At 44.1% G+C, this 15,904-nt stretch overlaps 1 protein-coding gene across 1 annotated transcript in view; it reads left to right on the top strand.

The window, feature by feature from the left end:
• LOC144768978 (pseudouridylate synthase 1 homolog) overlaps positions 1 to 15,904 on the top strand; it is a 71,840-nt gene that overhangs the window by 28,565 nt on the left and 27,371 nt on the right. The window contains exons 2-3 of the mRNA XM_078652972.1: positions 5,830 to 5,997; positions 6,489 to 6,653. Coding sequence (XP_078509098.1) covers positions 5,884 to 5,997; positions 6,489 to 6,653 — 279 coding nt within the window. The 5' untranslated portion in view covers positions 5,830 to 5,883. The remainder of the gene's footprint in view (positions 1 to 5,829; positions 5,998 to 6,488; positions 6,654 to 15,904) is intronic.

Raw genomic sequence — 15,904 nt, 5'->3', positions numbered from 1 at the left:
GTCCTGCCATGGAAAACGGATGAGAAGTAAAGGAAGTAGGGCAGTGCTTAATTTGAGCAGGAGCTATTCTAAGAAAGCAACTAAGTTCATAAATAATGGTAGAAAACATCGTTTACGCTTTACCATGCAGCTTTTGCCAAACTTTTTTTGTTGAGCAAACTAGAGCCAAAGGTATCGGAGCGCCTTACATGAGCACCTGTTGTGTTACAGACAGACACTTGCATTTTTGTGTGTGGAGTTGTGTGGGTGTGTGTGGGGTTGTGTGTGTGGGGGGTTGTGTGGGGTGTGTGTTGTGTGTGTGTGGGGGGTATGGGGTGGTGTCTGGGGTGGTGTGTGTGGGGTGTGTGTGGGGTGGGGTGTGTGGGGGGTGTGTGTGGGTGGGGTGTGGAGGGGGTGTGGGGTGTGTGTGTGGGGTGTGTGTGAGTGGGTTTGTGTGGGGGGTGTGAGTGGGATTGTGTGGGGTGTGTGTGTGGGGTGGTGTGTCTGTGGGGTGGGGTGGGGTGGTGTGGGGTGTGTGTGGGGTGGGGTATGTGTGTGTGGGGCCTGAACCCACCATAGGTGGTTCGGGCTCGCTCGCTGCGCTTCCTAGCGTTACCGTGTCCCTGAATTTTTTTTCACAGAAAGGTGTGTCACCAACATGAAAAGTTTGGAAAGCTGTGTGCTAGAGAGCCAAAGGATTTCCTGTGGGTGGAGAACTGCAGCTGTAGAAGCAAAAGGCATGGTCAGGGAGGAGTGGCTAAAGTGATCTTCAAAGGGAGAATGATAATTTAGGACAGTACAGGCTCACTCCCACATTCGGCAACATCAGCCACACAGGAACCCCTGTAATTAGATTAGGGAGAGGGATGGAAGAAAGAGGAGTGTTAGGGAATCTTAGCCACACCAGTGGGTTGGCTTAGCGTGATCTAACCTCCAAGGAGAGAATTCATCCATATTGAATTGTGAAAGAATAGTGCTGTCTGGGACAAGATTATGCCACACGTTAAAGGAAGTGGTCATACATTTGGGTGGAACCCTGCTTCTCATTGGTCAGGGGTGCCCCCTGCTTGATGCCCATTAACACAGCATAAATATGGAACAGTTGCCAAGCAACTCAGATTTACTGCCTCAAAGTTCAAGAAGAAGGTCTGCCCTGCAGGAAACCTGTTCGGCACCCCAAAGGTCTGCACTTTGAAGGACTGCAACTGCTGCACATTCTAGCACAACAGCCCTAAGGACTTTGCCTTGCTTCAAGAAGGATTAAGAAGTGAGCCCACTTGCATCATCTCCACCAAGAAGTCCCTATCATCGAGTGTGTCCAGTGGACCTTTAAGGATTTGGCCAGGTGAATTGTAGTCCCAACATCCCAAGGACCATCTCCGAGCTTCAAGACACCTGAATTGGTGTTGTTGACACTTTGAACCCTCATGGAGACCTTCTGGAAGAAGATCTAGAGGTTTTGGAACTTTTTGATACAAAGCTCCTTAAGGTGACCAACTCGACATCGAGAGTCAAGCTTCAAATGTGATCTGGCCTGGATTTCGAGTTTGTCGCCCTGAAAGCTCCAGAGCTTCAGACTTTGAAGCGAATCCGGCCTAAATTGGAGCCTCACTTAACGTCAAGAGAAAAGATTCAGAAAAACCACTAAGTGCAACGGCAACATTTATGGCGGCCAAAAGCGGTACAAAGGGAGTACCGCTTTTGGCCACCATAAGTTTGGCAGGGTATACTCAGACGTGAGTCCCTTGCTCACTTTGCCACTGGATTCAAGCAAGCCGGGCTGAAGAAGGCTGTAATGCCAGAAACCGGTCCTCGGAAGCTTGTTTCCGGTCCAGGGAAGACATGGCTTGGCAGTTCGGGCTGGACTGTTCCCATGAGGCACAGGGTCAGACTGATTTGCATATAGCCATGTCTGAACTGGGGTGGCAGAGTGGGCTAAAGAACGGTGATGGATTAAACCCAGATCTTTTGACTGGGTGTGAGTGTTTGATTGGTTCAGATGCTCCGTCCATCACCACCCCCTTTTGTACCACCATTTATTCTGGGCATTCCTTGAGTTTGCTGATTGCCTGTTCAACAGTGACATTAAATATAACATTTTGAGTTTCTCCTTCATAATTAAAATATTGTTTCTTTCTTTTTGTCCTCTTCTCAATCTCAAAGGTGGTCTCCACTGGATCATCAAACCATGAGGCTATCTCAGAGGCAACTTCAGTAGCTTTATCAAATCCTGTGTCACAATACTTTCTCATGTAATCCCCAGAACTTTTCAGCAGAGCTATGGTAACATCTAACTGGATATCAATACTTTGTATTCATTTGTTAACTTTATTCATTTGGCTTAATGGTTCATGCCAGATAACAACGTTGACAAGAAATGGAAATTAGTAAACCTCATTGTAAACTCTGGGTCTCGTAGAATGTCTGTCTATCAGGATTAGGCACATTCAGAACTTTTTTTGCAATGCCAAACTCAGGGACATAGTTGAACAGAACTTTCACACCCTCCATTCTGACCTCCCATTGTGTGTAGGATGGCCTCATTACAACTGCCGTACTAACACAATAGGTATGTATGGCCCATCTTTTTGTTGATGCTGCAAACATGTGGTATATTTTCTATAAATACCCAAAGAAAGACAGTGCTGTAGTTGATGACTTTACTGCAACGCACAAGACTAGATTAAGAGAATGACAAGCATAATGAATGAAAATTTCTTTGGGGTCTTGACTAGCATTCTTTTCTGCACTCCGGGAATGTATTAACCCCTTTGCCATAACCTTGACCACGGCCAAACACAATGTATCACTTACACAGTTGCTTTTTTTCTGCTCTGCTCATTTGTAAACTCACAATGGCCAGTGTAGGGAACGCTGCAGCCTTTCCTGCGGTGCAGCAGATTACGACAATGACATTACATCCAGCACACGTTCTTACAGTAATCCATGGATCCACTGTGCCCTTACATTACCTGCTACTATTCTGCAATCTCGGAGCTAGCAGTGGCATATCCAGTGTTTACGGAAACCATGAAAAGCCTCCCGCTTTCTGTGAGACGTATCAGTTTACAGGGCTTCTGAGGGGCACACACTCCCTTCTGCCTCCTCGCCCCATTGTTCTTGTGTTGCCTCCACAGCTGACTGCGCCCAGCTCTTCTTCCACTTAGAGCACTGTGACGTTGATAGTACATTTCTATGAAATTTTCAGAGACATTTTCGGGTCCTCCTAAGTTGCGGGCCCTGTGCAACTGCACGGTTTGCTCACCCCTAAGGCTGGCACTGACACAATCCTGTCTGCTAGGCTAACCATGTGGGGTAAATCAGTGCTTGGTGTGTGGACAGGACACTACCTATTGAAGTGTAGTGCCAGCCTCTCCCATTCTTCCCTGCCCAGGAAGACCCATCAGAATGCAGAGGAGTGCTCAGAATGCAGATAAGTGCTCACGAGGCCTTGAAAAATCTACTCTCTCACTCGCAATTGCGAGTAAAAGAAACTCAGGTCGAGCTATTTTTAGCACCTACTAGTTACATCTTGGGAGTGAATTTAGGCTTGAAAGGAGCAGGTGTTCTGTTCATTCATAAAGTGAATGAACAATAAAGGTGCCATTAAATCTTGTTTTAATCTTGACACATTTGCTGTCTGTACAAGGAAAGAGGTCAAATGTCAGTTTGTCTTTTTACTAACTGCTGCTTGGAAAATGAAGTCTATTTTTCTCTCTCTTCTTGAGTTAGAGGTTTTTGTCAAGTGAGCTGTCTGAAGATGTCACTTATTTTTCTCTAACACATAACATTTAAGTAACTAGCCTGTTAAGTAATATTACAAATTATTTAAAAATATATCCGGAATTATGAAAGCATTTTTTTGTAATTAAGAAGTGTGATGCAAACAGAGAGATAAATAGGAGCAAAACAAACCAGAAAAGGCTATGCAACTGACGCATATTTGCAGAAACTCTAATTCCAAACATTATTGCTTGTACACTTTAGAGTTTTATCAATAAAACTGCATGTCAGTGGGAAAGTTTGTTGCCATTTCAATGTAAAATCTGCTGATTATAAATGACAGTGTGCTACCACTTCATGCTTTAATTATATATTTATTAAAAGTTAACGTTTTTAAACATGATTTGAGAAATATTCCTGCCCCCGCCCTGATAACACTGCTGTTAATGAACTAAGTGGCAAGTCAGGGGTCATGTATAACCTGTGACTATATTTTATTATATATGGGAAACAAGCTTAGTCTATTAAATCAAACAAAAGAGTTTTTTGTACAGCAGACATGCTGAACTCGCACATTTGAAGGTGCTCTCATATGTGATAATGAGGAAAACGTCAGCCCAATAAATTAAAGTAATTGCCCACGTTCACATAATTTAAAACCATTTTATGGGTCAAGAGCATTACAAATAGGTCGAGTAGATTATTTACATCACTAGACTTGCAGGTCTAGTAACATTCTTATGATTTTTCAAGCCCTGCTCACCTTCCTGTGTTTGTGGCTATCTTGAGGGAATGCAGAAAGTGTAGCTGTCACCCAACCCAGATGTGTATTGGAGAAAGGCTGTACGGTTCGAAACAGCTAAGAGCAGAGCAATGTCCACTTTCTAAAAGTGACAGTTCTAAAACAGTAATGTTAAATCCAACTTCACTAGTAAAGAGGAGTTATCAAGATCATTCCAAACATATGGAACCTGGAAAAGCTAAATTACAGCTTAAAAGTGTATTAAAGAATTTCCAATGCTAGCCTATGCGAGGAGTAGGCCTCACCATAGTGAAAAAGAAAACAGGCTGTTTGTCACTACCAGGACATGTAAAGCATAATAGTACATGTCCTACCTTTTACTTGCATAGCACCCTCCCCTTTGTATTGCCATGGGCCTTCCTTAGGGGTGACTAGTATGTAATAAAAGGGGAGTTTAAGGCTTGGTAGGTCGAAGTAAACTGCACACACTGGCCCTGCAATGGCAGGTCTGAGACAGTTTGAAAGGCTACTTGTGTGGGGGGCACAATTAGTGCTGCAGGCCTTATCGTGGCATTTAATGTACAGGCCCTAGGCATATTGCTTACCACTTTACAAGGGACTTCATGTGAATTAACTACACCAAGCAGGTGTAAGTCAATCATAGCATATGTAAGGGAGAGAACAAATGCACTTTAGCACTGGTTAGTAGTTGTGAGGTCCACGGAGAACAAGTAAAGATAAATGGGGGTTGACAGGCAAAAATTAGGGGAAAGACCATCCTAAGGCTATCAGGTCTAACAGAACCAATAAAACATACCCAAGGTTCTTGGCTGCACCAAGCGTACTTTGAAATGTGGGCCGATCGTATTCACCTTTAAGAAGTTAGTTTTGCCAGGCTGGGTGGTTTTCCTCACAGTAAGACTCATTCTCCTTGAGATATTATCGGTGCCCTAAAAAGATTGTTAGACCACTCCACGAAGAGGGATGAAAGACATGAATCATTGCCAGTAGATAATGATTACAGCAGCATCCATAGCCTCCAAAGTGGAGCTATGCTCAGAGCTCCATGCTGGAGTTCATCTAGTTTAGCACGATTTAACGAAATTTGAAAGCATGTTGGGATGAGAAAGACCTTGGAATCTGCGTTAGCCTCCCATAAATGTTCTTGCTATTGGTTTTGCCGCCTTTAGATTTACAGCTTCTTTTCTACTCTGTCATGTTACTTGTCCTACTCAAATGGCATCCTTTGAGTCCGGCCTCCACTATGCATTGCATTTAATACTTGCAGTTGGTTACTGGTCACCTTTGATTACTGTTTTACTCCTGCTTGCAAGCAGTCCTTGCCAAGTATACACTTCAAAATCTATTCTATATTCTCTTTTCAGGTAGAAGTTTCTTGAGATGAAGTATCTTGGTATGATACCAGCACGAAAATAAAAATGAAGGTAGTTCGCTTGTTGAACATCTGGTCATGCCAGAGATGGATACGAGCACAGCACAGCTCAGCACGTACATGCTCGTCTGTTTCGGATAGAGTACAAAGAAGAGCAGTGGTATGTCCACCTAGATTTTAATCATCCTTTGCCTTCTACAGAACCCTTCCTCTGCAACAGTGATAGAATCATCTTTGAATATTGGTCATTTTGTTTGCGGGAACTGTGGGTTCGTCAATGAATGGCATTCATATCAAAAGATAATATGCCCTTTAAAAAAATATGAATGACTTAAAATTAAATACACAATAAATATAATTAAATAAATATTAAATAAATATGCTTCAAATAAAATAATCGTTAAGACTTTCAATTCATGTTTGCTCGAGAAAATTAGACTTAACTGCATTTTCTAACTTTTAATAGGTTCACAAGCGTTATGGCAGTAAAGAATTTCTCTTCAAAGATAACACCTTTTCACTTTTAAAGGAGTTTTGATTTTTGGGAGTAACAAGGAGACATATTTTTGGGTGCCAAAGAGCAGAAGCATTGAAAAGTGACCTAGTTGTAGCTCTCTGTAATATATACTCTTGCTGCTCCTTCTTTCACAGTCTACACAGAGTGCTGAAGATTTGCTAAAGACAGATGTCCTAGAGCCAGAGGAACAAGATGTATTTTCAGTTGAAGAGGGAACTGATGTCAAAGAGGTCAAAGTGCCAAGAAGGAAGTATGCCCTCTTGATGGCATATAGTGGCAACGATTATTATGGGATGCAGGTAAAAGGATCTTATTGAGGGTCTACCGCTGTGTTACTTCATTTATTTTTCTGCTCATATTGTTGTTCTTTGTGTAAATGTATTACTTTCTTTATCAGTTATTGGCTGTGTATGATGAAGACATGTGTCAGACTTTCGCATAGTGACTGAGGACCCCTTTTATCCTGCTCCTGATTAGCCACAAAATTAACAGCAAATTGTGATCATAACTCATTGCTTCCTGGAAGCATCCAATGAGGCTTTCATATAAACTCTTCATCGTGATTATGTCAGCTCTTCCTACCAGCACCCAATAAGTTCCTTTCATAGACTTGCTTAGTGTGATTAACTTTCCGTCTAACCACTGGCAGTTATTATTAAACTCTTAAGATAATTTATGCAGTGCTTCAGAACTCAGTTCCCCCGAGCTTTTTGTTTCCCAAGGTCAACCTTTTATAATTGCTTTGTCTAAGCTCCTAAAAAAAAAAAAAATTATATATATATATATCCGGTGATGCCAGTTATTTACTTCATCCCTAAGGTTCATAAAGATTTGAAACAACCTCCTGGTAGGCCCATTATATCTGCTCGCAATAGTCTGTTGGAGAATATGAGTAGGTATATTGATTTTTTTCCTACAGGACTTTGTGAGAGGCCTACCTTCATTTATCTTGGATACCAGTGATCTGTTGAGGAAATTACAAGACTTTGTATGGAGCCCTAACTATGTTTTGGTATCCATGGATGTGACTTCATTGTACACCAGCATTGTTCATTTTGACGGCTTGAAGGCTACACAACACTTCCTTGACAAAAGAGACCCTGGTTTCCATGAACATTCTAAAATGATATTTGACATGATCACAATTTGCCTTGAGAACAATATTTTTCTGTTCGCCAACCAACTTTTTCTGCAGACTCGTGGAGTGGCTATGGGGGCCTGCTTTTCTCCCAGTTACGCCTGCCTCCATATGGGGTACTGGGAGGAGCAGGTCCTGTTGAAACAACATGCTTCCACTGTCAATGCTAAGGTTAAACTTTGGTTAAGGTATATAGATGACCTACTTATTGTATGGGATGGCACTGAAGTAGAGGTCGTTGAGTTCATTGATTTACTGAACACGAACAACTTTAACATCCACTTTACTAGTACCCATAGCAGATCATCTATTGTCTTCCTAGATGTGGAGTTATATGTACAGGCAGGAAAACTTCAGACTAGATTACATCGTAAACCTACAGCAGGGAATACATTGCTGCATGCAGAGAGCCAACATCCTGCGCATTTGATTCGCAGCATCCCTTATGGGGAGATGCTGCGGATTCGGAGAATCAGCAGCAATGAGTATGATTGCCGGACGGCACAATCCCTCTGTAAGGCACGCTTTTTGGAACGAGGCTACAAACCAGAAATTATAGATAATGCCATGGTTAGGGCCAACATGATTGATAGAACCATACTCCTGGGCGCAGGAAGTTCCCGATCAAAAACTATAACAAACAGGGCGGGCGAGGAGACTAGACTTATTATGACATACAACAGTCAACATAAAAGTATTCATAAAATAGTCAAGGACAATTGGTTCCTGGTCTCCAGTGACCCTATCATTGGTTCTTCAATGGGCCCACAACCTTGCATTACCTACCGTAAAGCCCGGGCTATGCAGGACAGCCTTGTGTCTAGCAGCCCTGAGGTAGTTCAAGCCTCATGGCTAAGTGGGAGTAAAGGTTTTTTGAGGTGCTCGAGTTGTAAAGCATGTAAACACGGCATTAGCAAAACAGAGGTAACTACTCCTCTTTCTCCCTTTCCCATCAAAATCAAACAGAAACTAAACTGTAAATCAGAGTTTGTTGTTTACGTCCTGGAATGCCCTTGTGGGTTAAGGTATGTGGGAAGTACTCGACCACAAGTTCACAAGCGGATATTACAACATCTGCGAGCAATCACCCACGCAGATGTGACTTACCCAGTAGCCAGGCACTTTGAAAGTAAACATGGAAAGGATGCTTCCCTTTTGAAATATTTTGTGATAGATTGTGTTCCTCCCCAACGGAGAGGTGGTGATAGGGAATCTCTTCTTCGCAAATTAGAGACCCGGTACATAATCCTATTAGATACCAAGGCACCACAGGGTCTTAACATTGGGGAGGACTGCCACACCTATCTCTAGACATTATTGTTCGCTTTTGCCCTGTTCACTATCTAGAGCATCTTTGCTTATGCCCACTTAGCGCGTGCAGTTTTATTCATATGAAGTTTTAATCTGTTGCAGTGTGACCTTCTGACACTTTATCTGATGATTATTAACCATTTCCCTGATGAATTCCATCTCCATGACCATTTTAATTTTCACCAATCACTTTATATCACTAATTGTGGGAGCACTTTATACCATCACAGCGCTTGTAGAAATTTGCGAATTTTGCACATGTATAGTACCTGTTATTGGTCTGCAAGATTACCAGCCCACTTGGGCACTATTACATTCAATTAGGAGTTCATGACAATTGGAACCTTAATTTATTTTAAGTTTTGTACAGAGTTTTGGTAATTTTTAATGGTTATATTTTAGATGTATATAACTATTTATCGGCTTTTAGCTTTTATATCATTTTAAAAGTTGGATTTAGCCGTTGCCATGTGGACTCTTGTAAATAGATGCCTATTGTATTATAATGGTTTTCTTGATGAATGACAATTATGTATATCACACATTTTTTATTGCTTGTGATGAGTTTCATGTATACATGTGCATTTCAGACATTTATGTCGCAATTTTTGGGTTTTAACAACTTGGAAACATTAATAGTATTTTTTCTGTTTCCTTTGCATGTGATGGCACGTTGCACTTTAAATAGGTGAACAGCCCTCTTGACGCTTGTCATGTGATCAAGGCTATCTCTAGCCGAAACGCGTCATGGCGGACTGGTGCTGGGCTAACATTTAATAAAACTTAACATTTGCACCATTTCTGGGTCTCGCTGCTCCTATTTTCCTGCTCGACAGTAACGGCTGTTACTGAACACTTCGACGTGGGAGCACTACGTACCTTATATATATATATATATATATATATATATATATATATATATATATATATACATATACACACACAATTTTAAGAACAAGAATTTAAGAATAAAAATGTTAAAATGTTAAGAACAAATCGTAGTGCCCTAAAGTAATTATAAACCCCTCTCCATGCACTGCTTGTACCCTCACATATTACTTCACTCATGACATATTGAATAACTGCATTGATAACATCTTTAATGACATCTGAAATGACATCTGTTAGAAATGGGGGTCTCTAGTTGGCAGAAGTAGGTACCTTTGTCCAAATAGGGACCCTTGCTTATAGTCAGGGTAAGGGGGATACACACTTTAGATAACCCCTGCTCACCCCCTTGGTAGCTTGGCATGAGCAGACAGGCTTATCCCAAAGGTGATGTGTAAAGTATTTGTACCAACACTCACAGTAACACAGTGAAAACACCACAAATGGACACCACACCAGTTTAGAAAAATAATGCTTCTGATGGAGGGACTGTCCACCGCACATCCAAGGGACAGTAATCCCTACAATAGGGCCGGTGCCTACTCAGGCACCGCTGTAGGGATGACAATGTCCCTTTCCGCCTGCCCTTTATTAGGCGTCTGGGGGGCACCTATCGTGCCCTGTACACAACCCTGCACCGTGTACCAGGCACCATAGGGTGCCTGTTACAGGGTGCAGGGATGTTTACAAACATGCTTCTTAGCAGTGAGGCTTGTGCTGCAGCCCTTTTACGTGCCACAGCACAAGCCTCAATGCTAAAAGGAATGTTTCTGACCACCTCACGGCAGCAGAATCGTAATTTGCCTGGCAGGACCGCCGACTCTCTGTCGGCCAGTCCTACAACGATATCGGTCCAACTGCCATCATAATCAGCCCATTAGACCCCTGTCTTGTACTTGTTAATATAACAAACATTTACAATGCAACGGTCTCGCCTTTGCAAAAGTTAGAGCTATTGGCATTGTAAATGACAATTTTTTTATTTATGTGTTGGTTTTGAAAACAGATAAATAAATGGCATTGTCATTTATAATGCCAATAGCTTAATCTCTTGCAAATGTGAGACCTATTGTATTTGCACACACACACACACACAGAGCCACACACACACACAGAGCCACACACACAGCCACACACACACACACACACACACAGAGCCACACACACACAGAGCCACACACACACAGAGCCACACACAGAGCCACACACACACACAGAGCCACACACACACACAGAGTCACACACACACAGAGCCACACATAGCCACCCACACAGCCACACATAGCCACCCACACACACACAGAGCCACACACACACTCAGCCACACACACACACACACACAGAGCCACACACACACACACACACACACAGCCACACACACAGCCACACACACAGCCACACACTGCAACACAGAAGCCTCATGCAAGAAACCGTGAGTTAACATCACTAAAGACTATAAAACACTGAAGAAATGAGTGTGCCTGCAACACAAGTAGTCCATGGTAAACAATGACTTTAAAATCACTACTACATACTTCTAGCATTTTTTAACCAATCTGTCTAAAACACTATAGTTGGCTCCTGAGTTTGCGCCACAGTTATTTTTCATACCACAGAAAAAGCACCTGGGAGTCTTTTGTCAGATATTTCCACTAATTCAGACACATTATTGAATTTCCTACAGAGCGGTTTCACCTCTTATTATCTGCTACAATTGCGTCTGGGTCAGAGGTGAGATCACTACACAAGTAATGACTGTGACTAGGGCATAACAAACTAAGGATAATGAAGATTACCTGTAAGTAACTGGGACATTATTGCACCCCAGGTAAGTACAGGTAACACATTTGGGAACTGCATATCCTAATATTGTACGGCATCATTGTGACTGTTTTAAAAAGTTGTTACCCTCAGGGAAAAATCTGGACTTGAGTATAGCATCACACGTGGACTGGGGAGCCTGGCAGCTATGCAAACCGATTCTTAAAACTCACTTGAGCAATACATCTAAACTAAGCTTTCTTAAAAGACCAGGGTCAGGCTGACTGCGGGGTTGTTTTTTAGAGAACAGGTACTTCAGAATTTAATTTCCTTTGTAAATAACGGCACCCCTGGACAAGTGACTAATACTGACCTCGTGCCCTTGGCTTTAGAGTCTGACAGCAGTCCCCCTGTGAAAAGTTTCAACGTCATGAGGCCAAATTCGTCCTCAGGGCACGAGCTGCCTGTCGATTCCTTACTGTACAGGCCTTAGGAAAATCGCAATATCGTGTAAAAAGGGGCAAGGACACAATCTTCATACAAGAAAATTAAAAAACGTCGGCGGTCTTCACAGGTAGTCAACCTCAAAAGACCCAAACAGCACTGGGGACTTGCAATGGCAGTTGTCTGGACGTCCTTAAATCTGATTGGCTGGGATGGATGTTCAACATTCCAAAGATTGGCTTCTAGAGAGAAGCTTGGATTCCGCTCACAGTATTTCTATGTGTGGGGTGTTCTTTCGTTTATCAAAAATTAGCGGTGTAAAATGAACTAACCCAGAGTTACTTCTTCATGCAGGTGAAAAAACTAGACTAACAAGTTAGTATTATAGATGCATTGTTTCTAAACCGAGGCATAACTATTTACTTAAAAAAATTTGGTGAGGTCACTATCGGCCTCAGTGGGATTAAACAATGAGCTATCTGCATTCAAACTTGTTATCTACAGGTCATGTCACACCTCAGTCTTGTTGAGGCGTGTTGACAGTTACACTCGAGCTATATAAACTTTTGAAATGGGTATCCTCCTGGGCAGTAGCATACCATTGATTGACTTCATACACAAATATATCCGCTCAAAGCACTGTGTTTTGCGGTTATGACTGACATTCGGTGTTCATTTAAAATGCATCACTGAACGCCAAGATATTTTTAATTCTCCCTCCTATCCGAAATTAATTCATAAAAGAAAATGAGTGACTGTCACGTTTTAGACATACAAATGGTTGCCATACAAAAACGAAAACAAACTACAGTTTTCCCTATAGACGGTGTGGAATAAACCTATAGTTTCTTGGATTTTTATTTATTTTATTTTATGCGTTTTTATATAGCGCGGACTTTACCTGAAGGTGTCAGAGCGCTTACCAATAGGAACAGAACTGATACATGAGGAGAACATTACAAGTGAACAAATTACAAAAGCAAACGGTAAGTTACATGAGTCAAAAAATGACAATTGTGGGCAAACAAAATACAATAGGTAGCAAACGGTGCGGTACACTGGGTGTGCCTGGTGGGGTTGGGGACAGACACTCTAAGGTCAGGGGGCACTCCAATGCAGGAAGTCAAGGGGGGCTATAGGTTGTGGTTTCATTTACAATCTGCCGATCTGGTGTAGCAGCTGCTCCCTGATGGAGGGCAGGGTTCTGAATCAGAAATTGCTCATACCAGTGCCCGGTATGCCCTCACTGGCAGGAAAGTCTAAGTAATAGGCTCTGGTGTTTGTCACAAGTAGTGGGGTGGGGGGTGGTAGCGTGCAGAAGCAAACAAACTACACTGAGAAAGCCATGCGCTTCATGACAGACGTAGATGGACTGGCAGTTCCCTTACATTCCAGTAACATCCTGCTCCTTAACCCTAAACAATTCTTAAAAGCTGACGGATCCCATCTGGGGCGCCCGCCTGCCAAGAAATTCTCATGGCTTCCAAGCCGACAGGTCATTTGTTATGGAGATAGCGCTGTAGGGGCCGTCGAGGCTCGGCTAATGTAAACCCACACCCCCAGACTCCCACAGCGAATGCACCGCATAGCAAAATTACCACAACACGATACACATTAAAGAGTGGACCTTTCCGAGAGAGATGCCCAGGAATGTCAAGAGCGCCACCTGTGCGGGTGTCAGGCATGGCGTCCACGAGAGAGCACTTACCTCTGATCCGGCCTGGCAGCGGCCTCCTGGCTCGGTGACCTGCGGGAAGGGCATGCCCTTGCTTTCGGCGCAACGAGACAAGACCTCGCTGCAGCTTGGCGCAGTGGTATCCGAGCACGACCGTTCCCAGCACGACGAGCCTCACAGGTGGACTGGGGCAGAGAGGCTCAGCCGGAGCCCGGCGCCCACAGCTGCGCCCTCGTTACTGCCTGATGTGCCCTCATTAGTGCCTGGTGCGAAGCGCGCGCTACCGACTCGAGCTCAGCAGTGAGCGGCCTCGCGGCCCCTCAGAGGCACGCGAACGTTCCATCGCGGGGTCCTCTTACTGGGCCCCGTCAAACAGCGCTGCAGCGAGCAACACAAACACTGCCAATTGCACACAGCGATGGCCGCTGCCACCCGCCCACCCTCCCGGCCAAACCACCACATTTAAAGGAGAAAACCAGTATCCGCTCCAAAATACGCTTGTTTATCTATCCAACTGCCCTTACCACGAAGTTATCCCCGCACACGACCACTGAGAAAGTGGTCCACAGAGCAGCGCACTCTGCAGGTTACAGGAAAACCAAGCCTGGGGCAAGCACTCAGTCCTCAACTAGCGGAATGACACCAGCGAACACACCCGTAGTACTGCAGTGTTCCTTCCCCTAGTTAACTAGATGAACAGTAATGAACAAAGCAGGATGGGGCAATTGTCCCACTATGTGGGAAACAGCCACAAAACAGGGGCACAAGTGCAGCTCCTACCTCAGCGCCGAGAGGCCAAGCCAGCTGTGCGGAAAGGACGGCCGGCGGCAAGGACAAGCACCCACCCATATCTGGGAAAGTGGCCACGCTGCCCCCATGCCAGGTGTAGGGGGTGAGCGAGCGCCCCTCGCCCGGACCTCAACCGCGCAAAGGTGGACGCTAGAAAGAACGGAGGCGGGGAGCGGCGAAGGGATCCAGGAGGAAAGAGGAAGCAAATCTGACCCGACGGTAAAACAATGGCAGACTAAGAGTGAGTAACAGCTCTTGCTCCCACTGGTCAAAACACGGAAGAGCTCATCAAGTTAAGTAAAATAGCGCCGCGATGGCCACAAAAGAGCTGAAACCAGAGGGTCACAAGAGATAGACCCGGCAGCTCACACAAGCACCCGAGGGCGCCTCACCTCCTCCTCGACGCTGCTCAGTTTCTCCCCATCCTGCTTGTGGCTGCTCATGGTACAGAGGTCGGCGGCTGCTCCCTCCAGAGTGCCCACGGTGCTTGGGTGCTTCTTTAGTTTCGGTGTGGTGGTCTCCCAACCCCTTGAGGCAACAGATGTGGAACTAGTGTCGGTTTCACGTTGAGAGGTGAGACGTGTGCATGATGATTGTGCGGTGCAGGACACTTAGTGTGCCCCGAGTGTTGCTCCAAGAGGTGGCCTGTTTTGTGGGGAGAGGGGAAAGAAAAAGTTATGTGTGTGCTTTTAGTGTGTCCTTTTGTCTCTAAGCCCTGCCCTTTTCATACTGGGCGCCCTGACTTTCTGCTGGAATAAAAGGTTTCTTATCTTCTTTATGGGGCCATCTGGACCGATAAAGAAGATAAGAAACCTTTTACTTCAGCAGTAAGTCAAGGAACCCAATCTGAAAAGGACATGGCTTCGAGAGAAAGAAGAAGGTCACTAGGACCTCTTCTTCAATGGCTGGCCACCGTTTAGTGCTGTGCACTATTCTAGTGGGCACCTTGTACCAGTTCAAACGACCCTTATTAATGGTAGGTTTGAAGACAATCTATATAGAAAGCTATCCTACTGGTAGCTGTGGAGAGCAGCCTTCAGGCTAAGTCTTGAAGGAATGTAAAGCAGCTTGTTATACCAGTTTATAATCTCACAAATTACTAAATGAAAGGAGAACCACACCAGGTAAATATATAAAATATATGTATTTATTCTAAACACATCCCTCTAGTCTCTTTTTGAGGCTAGAGGCAAAAGTACATTCAGTAAACTTATTTACCCCACAATAAATTAGCACAATATATGATTAGCCCTAGGGGCATCGCAAACCATATTCTAAGAAAGTGGTATAAGAGCCACGAAGGACATAGATACAAGGCCTAGAGCCTTCAGAACCTCTGGGGCCACCAGGAACCACCTAAGGTAGTGACACAGGGGACCCACGGGGGACACGTGCAGTGTCTAAACACAGCCGCGAATCACCAGGCAGTTCTAGAGTCAATACCCACGGGAGCACCGGAGTACTCGAGTTACCTCACCCAAGGAAGCCGGGTGCATAGGTGTCTTTTGGTGTTGGGTTTCGTCGTCATTTTCAATGGCGATCTG

This window comes from Lissotriton helveticus, chromosome 1_1 (assembly GCF_964261635.1).
Source record: "Lissotriton helveticus chromosome 1_1, aLisHel1.1, whole genome shotgun sequence".
NCBI classification, from domain to species: domain Eukaryota; kingdom Metazoa; phylum Chordata; class Amphibia; order Caudata; family Salamandridae; genus Lissotriton; species Lissotriton helveticus.
The sequence above is the reverse complement of the archived record's forward strand: the minus strand, read 5'-3'. Positions and strand labels throughout refer to the sequence as shown.